The sequence below is a fragment of the Petromyzon marinus genome, chromosome 64, assembly GCF_048934315.1.
Source record: "Petromyzon marinus isolate PM22_M1 ecotype Great Lakes invasive population chromosome 64, UKy_Petmar_22M1.pri1.0, whole genome shotgun sequence".
NCBI classification, from domain to species: domain Eukaryota; kingdom Metazoa; phylum Chordata; class Hyperoartia; order Petromyzontiformes; family Petromyzontidae; genus Petromyzon; species Petromyzon marinus.
The window spans coordinates 4776144-4793023 of record NC_133730.1 but is presented as its reverse complement, the minus strand read 5'-3'; the positions used below and the strand labels follow the sequence as shown (position 1 = coordinate 4793023).

The window sequence follows — 16880 nt, the reverse complement described above, 5'->3', positions numbered from 1 at the left end:
CAAGCAACGAGTACATTCTATCAGCCCCGATTTCATCAAGATCGGAGTCAGGCAGCGAACACAACAACGACGCCAAGACAACGCTGGACAGCAGCAGTCCCTCGACACGACGGCGCGTGATTAAAACATTGAAGCCGTCCATCTGCATAGCGTTGTTCACTGCCATGCCATCACGTGGCTGCACCGTTGCATCTGGGTAGCAGCGCGTGTGGCCAGAAAGTGCGAGGGTGCTGTAGGGGCGGGTCAGAACGCTACAACAACAACAAACAATACAACAACAACAGCACGATAGCACCGCACTGATCAGCGTGGTTAAGTATGGTCAGATATCACCAAGGCCGACACGGCGTGGGGAGGCCTTGATCCAGCAATTGGATTTTACAAAGTCATTTCAAATATAGCATAGTGGGTCAAGTGACGGTGATTAAAGTTAAGCCAAATTTAGTGCGACACCCTCGTTAAGTGTGATGGGATGTTTTTTTTTCTTTTTTAACTTACGGCCACAGGTGCCTTAATCTCCGACTGGACTTTATAGTCATAATGAGCTTAATAGCTCACCGGATTCCTCCAGCATAAATATTCTGATTCTTCATGAGCTGAGACCATCGACTCACTGCACCTGGGAACACGATTTGATGGCGGGCGACCACGGGAACCTGGATTCGGAACTCGCGGATTCGCAGGCCTTGCTGCCTGGCTCATCGTTGCAACATCTTGAGCTGTGCCGGATTATCCTAGCAGCAAAAGAAGCTACACAAGTAGCTACATATGTAGTAGCTACATGTGATTCTGATTCTGGTTGATTCACAAAAATGTAATTCAATCGTTTTCCCCGGCGCCCTGTGCTCCCCGCACGTCACGTGGTGTGTGTGTGTTTGGCATAGGCGCTCGCTAACAGCGCTTGCCCCAACAGTCTATTAAGGCTACACGGGGTAACTTTGTCCTTGATTGGGTAGAGGGGAGCGGTGGCGCAGCTGTTAGCGGCGCTGCTGCGCTACGAACCTCCCTGCGAGTTCGATTCCCGCACACGGCGGCCAACATCGGTGACGATTATCTGGCCTCCCCCTAGGTTCACTCAGCCTCAAACGAGTACCCCGTCTGGTGTGTATTAAACATCGCCATTGGGGAGACAAAGGCGACTGGGCGTGGTGCTGGCCACCCACCCTCTCGTGTGCCGTGCCGGCCTTCATAGGTGTTCGCTAACAGCACTTGCCCCAACAGTATTTAAGGCTATACGGGGATCTTTGCCTTTGTTTGGCACAGTAGGGGGGAGCGGTGGTGCAGCGGTTAGCACTATGCTGCGCTACGAACCTGGCGACCCGAGTTCGATTCCCGCTCACGGCCACCAACACCGGTGACGATTATCTGATACCGGTCCTGGGCCTCCCCTAGGTCGACTCAGCCTCAAATGAGTACCTGGTGCGGTGTGTAAACATCGCCACTGGGGGAGACAAAGGCGGCCGGGCGTGGTTGCTGGCCACCCACCCCCTCTTGTGCCGTGCCGACCTTCATAGGTGCTCGCTAACAGCACTTGCCCCTACAGTCTGTTACAGGCTACACGGGGAATCTTTGCCTTTGTTTGGCACAGCGTGTCTTGAGCTGTCGTCGTAATTTGTCACGAGTCTCTGACGGAACGGTGTATCAATCGATAATATCATTATTCCTTGTTGTTGCTTGCTGTTTCATGGTGGCGCATATTACTCTCCAACCAATAAGCGTCCAATCTTGATTTGAAGCTTTCGTGACTGCATGAATCCATACTCTTTGGTCCTTTCGGTAAAGTCCACGTAGGTAGAAACTAAAATAAATCACGACGTTTCGATCGCAACACAAGCGATCGTCCTAAGGTGGGAAAAAAATATAATCCAGCTGTGGAACAGCTGTTCGAAACGTCGTGATTTACTTTTTTTACCTTATACCTACGTGACTTTACCGAAAGAACAAAATAAGTGTCCAGCACACGTTCCGACAGGTTGTTAAGTTCACATCCCTTTCAGGGTTCCACGCGGGCCATATCATCCCTCCGGAGTCATTTTAAAACCGCTGTCCACTCTCGCGGCAAATTAAAACTGCGGTCAGTCTACAGAGGTACCCCTACCCCCCCCCCCCCCCCCCCCCACCAATCTCCCTCCAGCCACCGTAATGTGGAATTTCCACGTTCTGGCCTTGAGCCACCACGAAAGATGATGAGCTCCTCCCTGGAGCTCTGATTTTTTTTGACGGGTGAACAACCCTGCAACGTGCACTTGATCACGCAACGGCGTTTCCCATTGGCAACACTGCGCTGGCGCTAGCGGCGGCGGTCATGCACAAGGGTCCGTTGCCCGAAACGTCGCCCGCCGCCGGGTACACGTGCGTCCCTTATAAAGGCCGCGGTGTTATTGATGAGGGAGGGGATGGTGTGGGGGGTGGGGGGAAGTGCAGTGCTTCCAACAAGACGACCCAAGTTATTTCGCGAACACCCACGACAGATTTTGGCTTGCGGCATTACCGACGCCTCGATCCGAACGGCGAAGAACAGAACGGGCAAGACAACCGAAAGGTCGCGGGGTGTAGCAGATGATGACATCGCGCACGCGGGAGGACCGGGTAGGGTGTTCAACATACCATACACAGGCATGACGGTGTCTTCGGCCTCCGTTTCATTTCTCTCTCCGATTCCCATCAACAACCCTCGTGAAACCTTCCCCCGCCGCTCGCTGCAGGAGCCGCCGTAAAGCAGCATGAGCGGAGCGCGAGAGAGAGGAGAGAGAGGAGAGCGGAGAGAGAACGCACGGAGGGAGAGAGCGCACGGAGGGAGAGAGCGGAGAGTGGAGCGGAGAGGGGCGAGAGGAGAGCGGAGGGGAGGAGCAGAGAGGGGCGAGAGGAGAGCGGAGGGAGAGAGGGCGGAGGGAGAGGGACGAGAGAGCGGAGGGCGAGGGAGGGGAGGGAGAGAGGAGAGCGACAGATCGAGAGGAAAGGGCGAGAGAGGAGAGAGAGAGAGCGGTGTAGGGGTGGGGGGGGGAGTAAAAGGGACACGCGGGTAATGGGGAGGCAAGAAAGAGCCAGAAGGAGCGAGCAAGCGAGCGTGAGCGAGACGGAGCGAGTTGAGAGACGGAGAGAGATGGGTGGGCAGCTGAGAGGTGGAGGGGGGGGGAGGGTGGTTTGGATTGGTGGGTAGGGTGAGAGTGCAAAATGAGAAGAGAAAGAGAGAGAGCGAGAGCGAGACGGAGAGGCGACAGACTGCAGGCACAGCGAGGGTTGCGAGGCAGTGAGTGATGCAGAGCCGAGTGCATGATGGGCGAGTGTTCGGCACGCACGCAAGCAACGGGGCTCGCCTCTCTGGCATCGGGATTGCCCCAAACTCGCAAAAAGAAGGGACCCCCCCCCCCCAACGCCCCGCTATTGAGAGAAGGCAACAACAACAAAAACCGCGGTGGAAGTTTTTTTTCTCATCTCCTTCCACCGGCTGTCAAGGGACGTGGAGCGGAATGCCGGGTGCTTAAAAATAATAATAGTTTAACACTTCTGAGAACTTGCAACAATTCTAGATTTAAAGCTTTCGTGACTGCCAGGATCCATACTCTTTGGTTCTATGGGGTAAAGTCACGTAGGTAAAAAATAAAATAACAAAAAATCACGACGTTTCGGCCACAACACAAGCGGCCTTCATCAGGTGAAGGGACGAGACTGTCTGGAGGACAGCGCTGGAGTGGAAGAAGCCACGCTTAGATCACGACCTTTTGCAACAAGAAACACGATAAGTGGGCCGCCTCCGAGTTCTGGAGACCACGTGGACAAGATTCCAGGCACGCGTTGACAACATTTGCGGGACGGGTGGGAGAAGCTATTAACATTCCATTTGTTATCGGGTTTACAGCCTATTGTCCGTTCCTTTCCCCCCCCCCCCCCCCATTCGAAGAACGAAAGTCCCATGTACGTGTTAACATTTTTTTGAGGCACACAGCGTCAGAGAAATCCTATGAGCTTTAAAGCTCTTTTACGCACGCGTTGCAGTGCGGCGCACGGGGATCGAGCGCTGACACAACGGCAGACGATACAGCAACAGCAGCAGCGAGAGGAGTGCACAAAATACAGAAAATATGTCACTGAAGTAGAAGTTTTACATTAAATCGATCGGTCCGATTCATTAAGATCGGAGAGAGGCAGAAAACAACAATAGACCAAGATAACTGCTTTAAAACTTTCGTGACTGCAGGAATTCATATTCTTGGTTCTGTCGGTAAAGTCACGTAGATAGAAAATACATTTTTAAAATAATACAATAGTATAATATATTTTTAATGTCGTTTGATTTTTGTTTTTATTATTTTCAATGTATTATTTTTATTTCTTTTTTTTATTTTCCATCCACGTGACTTTACCGAAAGAACCAAGAATAAGTCCCTCGATATCCACGGCGCGTGATCAAACATTGATGCCGGCTGTCTGCATCGCCTCGATCACTGCCATGCCATCGCACGGCTGCACCGTTGCATCTGGGTAGCAGCCAGAAAGTACTTGCACCCACGGAAAGTTTATTATATACTAGCTTGTTATCCCGTCCTAGGACGGAAGCTGTAATATTAAAGATGTAAATCAACGTTGTATTGTGTGATCGTTAATTTTATTAAGAAATGTAGCACATAGAGAACATTTTCTGAACTTATTAAATGAAATTCTCGGTATACGATATTTTGCGTGAATCTCTTATCACTGTTAAAAAAAGGTTTCCCTTCAGTTGGTTATCCTTAATGAACGCTATTGATCCCCTGAGGATGTTTTAATCTAGACAGAGCCACGTACAACTGGCCATGGGAAAACACGTGTCCATTGAGATAAAAGCCCACATTTTAAAAAGTCTGACCCCGCGACTTGTTGATCGTCATCGCACACGCAGGAATTCTCGGATTTTGTCGTCGTTTCAGTCTGAAAGGAAGAGTGGCATCGCATGGAGCTCGGTCGATTCTCGCGATGAAGACGATTTCGCCTCGGTTGCAAAGGCGAACAACAATCTCTGTGGCTGTACAATTTTGCAAAAACCCGTAGCTTCACTCTAGCACTGTTTTCAAATCACCTGAAGCTGTTAACCGACAAATGTATCTTCACCGATGGACGCTTGATAGCGAAGAGTCCTTGTGCTGTTTGATGTAACTTAGAAAATAACGAAGACCAAAGAGAAGCATTCGAGTTACGAATACATTGATCGGAGTATAATTGTATCCTGTCCAAATGTAATGGCAGGGAATTTTGAAAAAAGAAAGAATGTCATCAAATACTTCACTGCATTTCACTGTTGCGCTGTATCAGTGGCAGTGAATGTTGTACAAAAGGAAGTCACGAAACACTTCACAGAATACTCTTTGGTTCTATTCGGTAAAGTCACGTAGGTAAAAAAAATAAAACAACAAAAATCACGACGTTTCGGCGACAACACAAGCGGCCTTCATCAGGTGAAGGGACCAGCCTGTCTCGAAGACTGCGCTTCACTCCAACGCTGTCCTCGAGACAGCCTGGTCCCTTCACCTGATGAAGGCCGCTTGTGTTGTGACCCAAAACGTCGTGATTTTTGCTGTTTTATTTTTTTACCTACGTGACTTCACCGAATAGAACCAAAGAGTATGGATCCTTGCAGTCACGAAAGCTTCAAATCTAGAACTTCACAGAATTTGACCGCAGCGCTCCATTCATGGCAGTGGTTGTTGCACGCAACTTCGCGGGGGGCCTACGTCCGCCCCGACCGTCCTCGCTAGGCAGGTGGGGGTCGCGAAGTCCGCCCCTCCCACTGCCTGCTCCACCGCGTCGGTCGGCTCCCGCCGTGCCCCTGCCCGGCCGCGTGGTCGGGGCCCCCCCCATGTTAGCGCCCTCTCTGAGGGACGCACTCGTGCCGCTGGCCCACAAGCCACACACGCGCCCGCGGACGCCACGGCTAACGCCAACGCGGCTCACAGCGGCACGCGAGCGCCCACACCTGCGGCCGATTGCCTCGCCTGTCGGTTCGCACCTATCGGTTCCACGAGAGTTCAAGATGTATTTTTTTGTTGTTTGATTTTACAAAAAAAATGAAAAATGGTTGTGTTAACATGCAAAATCAAATAATTTAGTTAACGGTCAAACAAATCCCAAAAAACAAGAATTTTCAAATCGAGCGGTGTGACGGGATAAAAAAAAAACAAACAGCTTTAAGTTCATATTCTTGGTTCTTTCGGTAAAGTCACGTAGATAGAAAATAAAAAATAAAGACCGCTTGTGTTGCGATCGAAACGTCGTGGTTTTTTGGTCAGGAGGTCGTGGCTTCGAATCTGGCCCTGACGCCTTCTACTGTATATTTAGAGTTTGCGTGTCTCTCCCTCGCTTTCCGCGTGGCCGCGTGGACTTTTCTCCGGGTCCTCCAGTTTTTCCCTCCACATTTAGAATCGACATCGCGCGTTTAAGAATATTTGGCGACCATAAATTTCCACGTGATGGTGATGATGATGATGAGGATATCAGCCACTTCGTTGGGCTATTTTTTGCGGCTAGCCTTTTGCCCGTCCAAGGACGAGTGTGTTTCAGAAACTTGCAAGCGAAAATCAGACCGCGACGTGATATTCATTGCATGCCAATTTGTAAGGCCGCGGTGACACAGACTTAAGTCATTTAAAGGTTATAACCCCTTGTTCATCATGACGTCCTTTTTACTTCTATGTCTCAACAGCGTTACGGAGATCGCGCGACGTGAGGGTTCTGCCTTTGTAGTGAGAGTTGTCAGTTGACGCCGAGCAGGGGGGAGGAGGCGCCTCGCCCCCCCCCCCGCCCCCCCCCCCATGTGGAGTGACGTCACCTCTTCATGATTATTAACGAGGGGGGCTGGCTGACGTGGAGTGACGTCACGCGCAGGACACACAGACGCACAGACATTCTTGGCACATTATCCTAGTAAATAGCCAGGTCGCTTCTGAAAAGAGAGCTATATATGTCAGCTCAGTGGGACCTCACCTGGTAAAATAAAAGTAAATGATTAATAAATAAATTCCCACAAAAATATCTACAAAACATTTTTTTTTTAAAATAACATAGTTCTTATCACGGGACCTTTTTTTGCCAGTATCAACCTATGAAAATAAATTTTACCCTTCCTGGCAATAAAAGAGGAGGCGTTGAGATGTTCAAACACCAAATAGAAACATTTTTGCAAGGAATTGAGTACTGCATTAAACACGCAGTGCCTGTGAACGTGCAAGCGTGGCTCTATGTGCAATGTAGTAACAGGTTTTTACTCTTTTAGCTGGCACAAAAACTGACACCTTTATACAAGTGGTCATGTTTGCAATAACCACAACACAAGCAGTCAAAAATGCAAACAAAAAGAGACAACTCTGATAATGATATTGGCACCGTCCTTGAATTTCGTTGGTCCACACCCAGGACAGCTTTTCTTAGAGCCCTTAGTCTCCACTGGTGTTGGACCAGATGACGTTTGCATTTTTGACTGCTTGTGTTGTGGTTATTGCAAACATGATCCCTTGTATAAAGGTGTCAGTTTTTGTGCCAGCTAAAAGGGTAAAAACCTATTACTATATCGTGTTACTGGCAAAGGAGGTCTCATAATCTATGTGCATTGCCCTTGTACTGTTCGACTTGTGGCGTTGTTCTCTGGCCTGACACTGGTGGTGAGACCGGGCCCCAAATAAGTCTGTTGCTCAATCTTGATTTGAAGCTTTCGTGACTGCAGGAATCCCACACCCTTTGGTCCTTTCGGTGAAGTCACTTAGAAAATAAAATAAATCACGACGTTTCGGGCGCAACACACAAGCGTCCATCGTCAGGTGGGAAAGCGTGGTCTGCTGCTGCAGCAGACTGTTTCCCACCTGATGATGGACGCTTGTGTGCGCGCCCGAAACGTCGTGATTTATTTTATTTTATACCTACGTGACTTTACCGTCTATGGTGTAGGCAAATCAGTTGCATGGACAATGCTTCATAGATTATTATCAGAGCCACATGTTTGTTTGCATGTTCACCACGAGAATGTGCAATCAGTGCAGCCTTGAGTCCTTGAAAAAGGTTCTCGTTGGCGTTTGAATATCTTGACGCCTCCTCTTTCATTGCCAGAAAGTGTCAAACTTATTTTCGTACACTGATACTGGCAACAAAAAGGTCCTGTGATAAGAACTACGTTATTTTCCAACCTAGTTTATTTCCTTTCGCGGGGGGGGTCATCGTTATGGTTTCCACGGCGGCCCAGACAGCACTGTACCAAGTTTGCCTTCCCCCCTCCCCCTCCCAGTGTCTGGAGAGAGAGAGAAGAGGGAAAACAATCTTTAAGTTTGAGAGGAGGTCCCATGATGAAATCTTTACATTTCTTCTCTCTCCAACTCCTCAAATGAGAATTCTCGGCAAAGTTCCAGACAGCGCGCGGGCGGTTTGTACAACGCGGATTGACTGACCGTAGAACAGATGTTGCTCTCTCAACAACAACAACACAATTATAGAAAGCATGATTGTTATCATTGTTTTTTTATTTACCTACGAATCAATTTCTTGCGACAGCAATACCCCCCCCACTCCCTCCGCTGGCTTTTCGTCGGTGGAGTTGGGAGGGAGGGAGGGATGGAGAGAGAGGGGGGAATGCGTTCCTGAAAGGCGCGATGATGAATGTGCAAACGACGTTACGATATCTTCTTTGGTTCTTTCGGTAAAGTCACGTAGGATGAGAATAAAATAATAAATTGATAAAATAAAATAACACAATAAAAATTCTCACGACGTTTCGGCCACAACACGAGCGGTTTACGCGGTATAATATATATCGATGTGATGTATCGCTTCGATGTGACGTATCGAAGCGGTTTACGCGGTAGAAAGTAGGGGAGAAGGAGGCAGGGAGGTATGAGGAAGAGGAGCGGGACTGCAAAGACCCTGCCGTCAGGGTAGCGAGCGCGGCGTGGGCTTTGGGGTCGACGCTAATCGGTCGACGGTGTTAATAGCGAAGCGATGACCTCTTTAGCGAAACGGCGTAACACAAAATGGGGGAGGGGGAGGGTGGGTGGAGACGCACATGGGGCTGATGTTGCTGTGCCTTGGGATGTTTGGCCCAACGTTAATGACACACGAGAGAATGCATTGTTTTGATCTACCGGCCCTACAATTGTTCACGACTGATATTGACCGCGACAGCTGCGGGGTCCGTGAAAATAATCCTATAATCCGCGGGCCCACCATTCGTCCTATTATCCGTGATTTTGTGTTTTTTTTGTGTGTTTTACCCCCGCGGATGATATGAGTGGAATCCTGGATGTTCTGCGATATTGGTTCCAGGCATCACCGCCGATAAGAGAGGAAGCGTTTCCCTGTCGTGTCACTTCGTTCGCTGTGGGATGAAACCGAAAAAAAAACCCCACGCAGAACACGGGGAAGAGCATGCAAATGCGATGTCCACGTGGCAAATGCCCTCGGATCTGGGACTTGAACCCAGGTGCTTTGTTGCGACGAGACACGAACGAGCCTCGCCACGCCACAGCCCTGCCGCTCCGTCGCACACGTGCCGTGTTCCCCAGATAATATTTGGAAGGTGAGCCTGTCTGTCTGCGTCAGTGGTTAAGGACTTAACGTGCACATAGCCTGGCACAAGCGCCTTGGTGACGTGACTGCCACTAAGTGGCGCATGGCGGTTGTTGTTGTTGCCTGCGTGGTGCTGAGTGGTAGTTCAGCGGTTCGCGCTACTAACCCAGTGACCCGAGTTTGATTCCCGCTCACGGCCAACACCGGTGACGATTCTCTGAACCGGTCCTGGGCCTCCCCTAGGTCGACTCAGCCTCAAATGAGCACCTGGGCGCGGTGTGCACTTTCCCCACAAAAAAGTTTGTGGAGGCTATAAGGGGGATCTTTGTTTCGCGTGCGAGGCCAGATGCGTTGAACTTCATTGACACCAGCCACACATGCTTGCGGTGCGTCTTACTTTCCAGAGCAGTCTTATCATCCGGAGGAAATGTTCGTTGCAGGAGTGGTGATGATAATAATTACAGCCCTTTGTAAATCCACTGCAACAAGGCATCCACAGAACACGCTGGTCACAGGGGATCGCCCGATCATACTTCATCACGCTGGTCAGATTGGTCCCACGTTTCGATTTCGTCACTCCATCTCCACCGCGGACGTGTCCTCTTCAGGAAATGTTCACATCTATGGCAAATTCGTGTTTGTTTCTCTCTATCTCTCTATCTCTCTCTCTCCGGACGGTAAAGATGCTGGAAGGTGACACTGACGGCTGCTCTGTGCTGCTTCCAGAGGTCAGAGGCCTGCTTAAGGCGCGGCTCCGGCTGGAGCACGCCACGTACCACACACGTGTCGGTGATGTGCACTTCTTCTTCGAACGCTGGGGAGCCGGACAAGCCCCGCTCTGTACCAGCGTGGACGGCACCCTCCACGTGTTCACTTTCTGAAGCGCTCGCTCGTCACCGTGGCGTGCGCGATGACCACCACAACCACCACGTGACTTTTCTTTCGTGTTGTGCGCGGTGCTTTTAGCGCCACAGCGCGTGGATTTGTATTTTCATTTGTGTTGCTGGTGACTTTGTGTGTTTCATATTGGAATCGCCTTCAGTGCTGTTGCTGCTGGCGGCAATAGGAGTTGTTTAAAAGTCAAAGTCTCTCCAGCCGGTTAAGATAATGCATCGCAAATTAAAAAAAATAATGTACTCGACTTTAATTGCGTTTTAAGGAGTTGACATTCGGGGGTTTACTCTATCGCTTGAACAGTTTCCAGTCAAGAGTTTAACCGATGACCCAAGGCCCCCCCCCCTCCCCCGTCTGCCCCCGCTTGCATCTCTCTCTCTCTCTCTCGTTCCCTCCGTCATTCAACGACGATCCGTCACCTGCCCTTCTCTCAACAGAGCGCCTATGTTCAGGGCCTCTTTGTAAAATCTCTGTCTGTCTGTCTCTCTCTCTCCCTGTCGTGGTCAGGTGAGCCACTTTTATCCATAATAAGAGGGGGTTGTTGATTGTTTTTCTTCTTCCTTTGGGTTAGAACGCATAAATACGTGAAACCCGGCCACCAGCAACCCAACCACAGCGAATGAGCCGAGGGCTTGTCACGAAACGTGCCAATTCGTTACCAGTTCATCTCACCGGCTGAGTGTTGGAGAGTGAATCGAATTGTCAATGTCGCAGCGGGTTTACTCTCCAACACACCGGCGGTGCTGTAACTTGCAAGCGAATTGACTGCGTCGGGTGGTGGTGGTGGGTTTTTAACGACGCGCCGAATATTGACGCGATCTAACCCCAAAATAAAACATTTGTGCATGATATCGGCCGCGAAAGCCTCATCCTGCCGCCACGTGTTAAACTGGCCCACTTTGGTTTTCTGGCTCACTCTTCACCTCTCCAGCGCAGGAATCCACGAGTTGTTTTCCGACCACCACCACCGCCACCGCCCACCACCTCTCTCTCTGTCGTCGTCTGCTCTCGATGTACGCATTGCAATGCGTTATGTCTGGTTCACCGATGTCACCCCCATCGCGTGCGATCGACAGCGTCTTGTGTGACGACTTTAATCGTCTGTGGGATGGCCACTAACGCCCCTACCCCCCTACCCCCCCCAACCCCCACTACTCCCACACCCCCCCCCTACTCCCCCCCAACCCAGCCCCCCAACCCCTCACCCCCCTACTCCCCCACAACCCCCCACCCCACCCCCCTACTCCCCCACCACCCCCCACCCCCCCTACTCCCCCATCCCCCCAACCCCCCCCTACTCCCCCCCCAACCCAGCCCCCCAACCCCCCTTACCCCCCCTACCCCCCCAATCTAAACGCCGCCGCCTCCTCCTCTGAAGGTTTCCTGCCTTGACTCGGCTCGTTGCTCTGGGATGTGTCGTAGACCTCACGGACTCGTGTTGGTGGTAGTGGTGCTGGTGATGGTGGTGATGGTGGCGGTGGAAGAGGCGGTGGTGCTGAAGGTGGTAGCGGTGATGACGGTGGCGGTGGTGCTGGTGGTGGTGTTGGTGGTGGTGGTGATGGTGGAAGCGGTGATGATGGTGGTGGTGGTGGTGTTGGTGGTGGTGATGGTGGTGATGGTGGAAGCGGTGATGATGGTGGTGGTGGAAGAGGCGGTGGTGCTGAAGGTGGTAGCGGTGATGACGGTGGTGGTGGTGCTGGTGGTGGTGTTGGTGGTGGTGATGGTGGTGGTGGTGGAAGCGGTGGTGGTGCTGATGGTGGTAGCGGTGATGACGGTGGTGGTGGTGCTGGTGGTGGTGATGGTGGAAGCGGTGATGATGGTGGTGGTGATGATTGTGGTGGAGGTGGAAGCGGTAATGATGATGGTGGTGGTGCTTTTGAAAGCAGTGATGATGGTAGTAATGGAAGCGGTGATGATGATGATGGTGGTGGTGGTGGTATTGGTGGAAGCGGTGATGGTGGTGGAAGCGGTGGTGACGTTGCGAGAATTCGCCGACCGAGGAAGATGCCCTGACTCCCCCCGGGCCCCAGGGGCATCCCAAGGCGCCCTCGACACCTCTCGACTCCCTGCCTCGCTGCCTCTACGTGGCGCCGCTTGGGATGTTCGTGTGCCCAGCGAACCAGCCAATGACTCGGTTCGCTGCATGGAACCCCTCCGCCGAAAACCGACTGCGCAAAGACGAAGAGTCCCATCGTGTAGCCTTCACGGACTGTTTGTTTTTGGGGGGGCGGTGGGGGGGGGGGAAGGTGCTGTGAAGCGAGTGACACCTGTGACAGACAGGCCGCCGCCGCCTTTGTCTCCCTCGTGGCGACGTTTAAGACGCCGCACACAGGTGGCTCGTGTGAAGGCCGAGTCGACCTAGGGGATGCACGGGAGCCGGTTTAGATCGTCGGTCTTCGCTGGTGTTGGGCCGTGAGCGGGAATCGAACTCAGTTCGTCAGGTTTGTGGCGCGGGCCGCTCCATCGACGCACGCACAAAGATAAAGACCCCCCCCGTGTAGCCTCAACAGACTGTTGGGGCAAGTGCTGTGAGCGAGCACCTATGAGGGCCGGCACGGCGCACGAGGGGGTGGGTGGCCGGCACCACGCCCGACCGCCTTTGTCTCCCCAGCGGCGATGTTTACTACACACCGCACACCAGGTACTCGTTTGAAGGCTGAGTTGACCTAGTGGGGGGGGGGGGGACCCAGGAGCGGTTCATAAAATCGTCGCTGGTGGTGGCCGTCAGCGGCGATCAAACTCATAAAGCAGTAGATAGATCGTGGCCGATGATGATTTTGTAGGTGCGTGTGTGTGTCTGTAGGTGCGTGTGTGTGTCTGTAGGTGTGTCTGTAGGTGTGTGTGTGTGTCTGTAGGTGTGTCTGTAGGTGCGTGTGTGTGTCTGTAGGTGTGTCTGTAGGTGTGTGTGTGTCTGTAGGTGTGTCTGTAGGTGTGTGTGTGTCTGTAGGTGTGTCTGTAGGTGCGTGTGTGTGTCTGTAGGTGTGTCTGTAGTTGTGTGTGTGTGTCTGTAGGTGTGTCTGTAGGTGTGTGTGTGTCTGTAGGTGCGTGTGTGTGTCTGTAGGTGTGTCTGTAGGTGTGTGTGTGTCTGTAGGTGTGTCTGTAGTTGTGTGTGTGTGTCTGTAGGTGTGTCTGTAGGTGTGTCTGTAGTTGTGTGTGTCTGCGAGCGCGCGGGCGTCTCTTTCTCAAGCGATACGCCCCTATCCGGACGGACTCGGCGCCGTCGTGGAAACGTGGAATTCTCGGCAAATGTCATCCTTCGGTCGACACGGTTTTGCGAGTCGCGTCGGCTCGACTAGAACCGCGGAACACGTGAGGCGTGGCCTCTCTGACCATACTTCAACACTTTCGGTCAGTGCGGGTCGGTGGTGGGAATTAATTTGACTGAAGAATTCTCATCAGGAAGGGGCCCAGCCTCCACAATGTTTACAATAACATTCCTACACACACGCACACACAAACAAAGATCACCCGTATAGACTTAACAGACTGTTGGGGCAAGTGCTGGTAGCGAGCAGCACCTATGAAGGCCGGCACGGCACACGAGTGGGTGGTTGGCCAGCACCACGCCCGACCGTCTTTGTCTCCCCGGTGGCGATGTTTACACATTGCACCAGGTACTCATTTGAGGCCGAGTCGACCTAGGAGAGGGCCCAGGACAGGTTCAGATGTTCATCACCGGCGTTGGCCGTGAGCGGGAATCGAACTCGGGTCGCCGGGTTTGTAGCGCAGCATAGCGCTAACCGCCACGCCACCGTTCCCCGCACACACACGCACACACGTAGACATTCCTTTATTTTAACATACACCAACTTACACACATTCCTCTCCTTCAGTCTGACCAGGCCTCGATGGGCAACAGCAGCAGTCCGTCAGCTGCTATTGCACGCGACGCAACAGCCCTTTCAGTCAACCCACTGCTGGATGGGGGCCTCCCCCATGCCGTGCGGGTCGTGGGAGTCGTCTGACCATACTTCCCCACGGCGTGGCGGGTGTGGTGGGGTGGGTGAGGGGAGATTTGGGCGGAACCGGTGGCTAGGATATGTTAACTACCTCGCCTGGTGTACAGGAGGTTCGTGGGTTCGATCCCGACCCTGACGCCTGCTGCTGTATATTTGGAGTTTGCGTGTCTCACTCTCTCTCTCTCTCATCATCATCATGGTGGCTAGGAGATGTTAACTACCTCGCCTGGTGTACAGGAGGTCGTGGGATCGATCACGACCCTGACGCCTGCTGCTGTATATTTGGAGTTTGCGTGTCTCTCTCTCTCATCATCATCATCACGGTGGCTAAGAGATGTTAACTACCTCGCCTGGTGTACAGGAGGTCGTGGGTTCGATCACGACCCTGACGCCTGCTGCTGTATATTTGAAGTCTTTGTGTCTCTCTCTCTCTCATCATTATCGCGGTGGCTAGGAGATGTTAACTACCTCGCCTGGTGTACAGGAGGTCGTGGGTTCGATCCCGACCCTGACGCCTGCTGCTGCTGTATATTTGGAGTTTGCGTCTCTCTCTCTCTCATCATCATCATCGCGGTGGCTAGGAGATGTCAACTACCTCGCCCGGTAGTTACAGGAGGTCGTGGGTTCGATCCCGACCCTGACGCCTGCTGCTGCTGCTGCTGTATATTTGGAGTTGGCATTTCCTTTCTCCCCGTGGTCGCGCGGAATTTTTCTCTGGGTCCTCCGGTTTCTGTTTTCCCCTCCACATTTAGAATCGACATCGCGCGTTGAGAGCATTTGGCTGCTCTCAATGTCCACGTGGTAAGCCACTGCCTTGAGCTATCGTGTGCGGCCAGGTCACTTCTGAAAAAAGAAGCTAACAGCTCAGTGGCGTCTTACTTGGCAAAATAAAACAACATATATTATATACACATAGATCGCGCGCTGCCACTAATGTCCACCCTAGCCGGGAATCGAACTTAGTTGACGTTGGTTCACATCACAGTGCAGCTAACCACTGACCCCCCCCCACCCCACTCCTCCCCACTCCTCCGCACTCCTCCTCACTCCTCCCCACTCCTCCCCACTCCTCCCCACCGTGGGCATAACGGGAAAGGAACGGGGAGGGATGAGCCAGCGATTGGGGAATTCCCCGTCGCATCCATAGAGCCAAGCGGCGACCCGGCTCCCTCTTAACGCATCTGACAATATCTAAAAAAAAAATTGCCGGGTAAGGCCCACTGATCTTCTTTTTTAGAAGCGACCTGCCCGCAAACGATGCGGCTTACCTTCACGTGGAATTTTATAGAGGCCAAATACTCTAAACGCCACGTTGATTCTAAACGTGGCGGGAAGAACCGGAGGATCCGGAGGAAAAATCCACGCGACCACGGGGAGACACGCAAACTCCAAATATACAGGCCTTTGGGTCGGGATCGAACCCACTATATCCTGTACACCAGGCGAGGTAGTTAACATCTCCTAGCCACCGTGATGATGAGAGAGAGAGACATGCAAACTCCAAATATACAGCAGGCGTCAGCGTTGGGATATCACCCACGACCTCCTGTATACCAGGCGAGTTGGTTAACATCTCCTAGCCACCGGCCCTGCTCAAATCCCCCTCACCCACTCTTTTCACACTTTTCGAGATCGAGCGAATGTTGCGCAGCGGTGATGCGTTTCTAGTTTATACTCCATTCATAATAGTAACATAATAGCCTCGCGCTGTAAGAATGACGCAAATAGCAAAACTGGAGCGATGCGCCTCTAAATCTAAATTGAAAGCTCATTTCTTGCGAACTCTATTTCTGCTTTTGAGTTTGGTGTCCAACATCCCGGCACTTCCCCTGGCACGGTTGGCTACGTAAGGTGCGAAAGAAGTTCAACATACATAGACTTACATAGAGACGCGTAGACTCACACCAAGACCCATAGACTCACACAGAGACACATAGACTCACACAGAGATCCATAGACTCCCACAGAGATGCATAGACTCACACCGAGACCCATAGACTCACACAGAGATCCACAGACTCACACAGATACCCATAGACTCACACAGATACCCATAGACTCACACAGAGACCCATAGACACTCACACAGATACCCATAGACTCACACAAAGACCCATAGGCTCACACAGAGACAAAGAGACTCACACAGAGTCCCATAGACTAACACAGATACCCATAGGCTCACACAGAGATGAAGTGACTCACATAGAGCCGCACAGACTCACACAGAGACCCATAGACTCACACAGATACCCATAGACTCACACAGAGACCCATAGACTTACTCAGAGACCCATAGACTAACACAGATACCCATAGGCTCACACAGAGAAGAAGAGACTCACACAGAGACGCACAGACTTACACAGAGACCCATAGACTCCCACAGAGATCCATAGACTCACACAGAGACCCATAGACTCACACAGATACCCATAGACTCACACAGAGACTCATAGACTCACAAGGATACCCATAGACTTACACAGAGGCCCATAGACCTAC

The 16880-nt window shown here is 51.8% G+C and overlaps 1 protein-coding gene across 8 annotated transcripts in view; it reads right to left on the bottom strand.

Moving 5' to 3' along the window:
* The window catches only part of LOC116956329 (disks large homolog 2-like), a 539014-nt gene that overhangs the window by 395427 nt on the left and 126707 nt on the right, over window positions 1–16880 (bottom strand). The window contains exon 1 of one of the 8 annotated variants that reach the window (XM_032977878.2): window positions 2608–2841. The exons of the other annotated variants lie outside the window; for them this stretch is intronic. Within the exon in view, the coding sequence (XP_032833769.1) occupies window positions 2608–2646 (39 nt within the window). The 5' untranslated portion in view covers window positions 2647–2841. Of the gene's footprint in view, window positions 1–2607; window positions 2842–16880 lie in introns of those variants that run through there. 8 annotated transcript variants of the gene reach the window in all.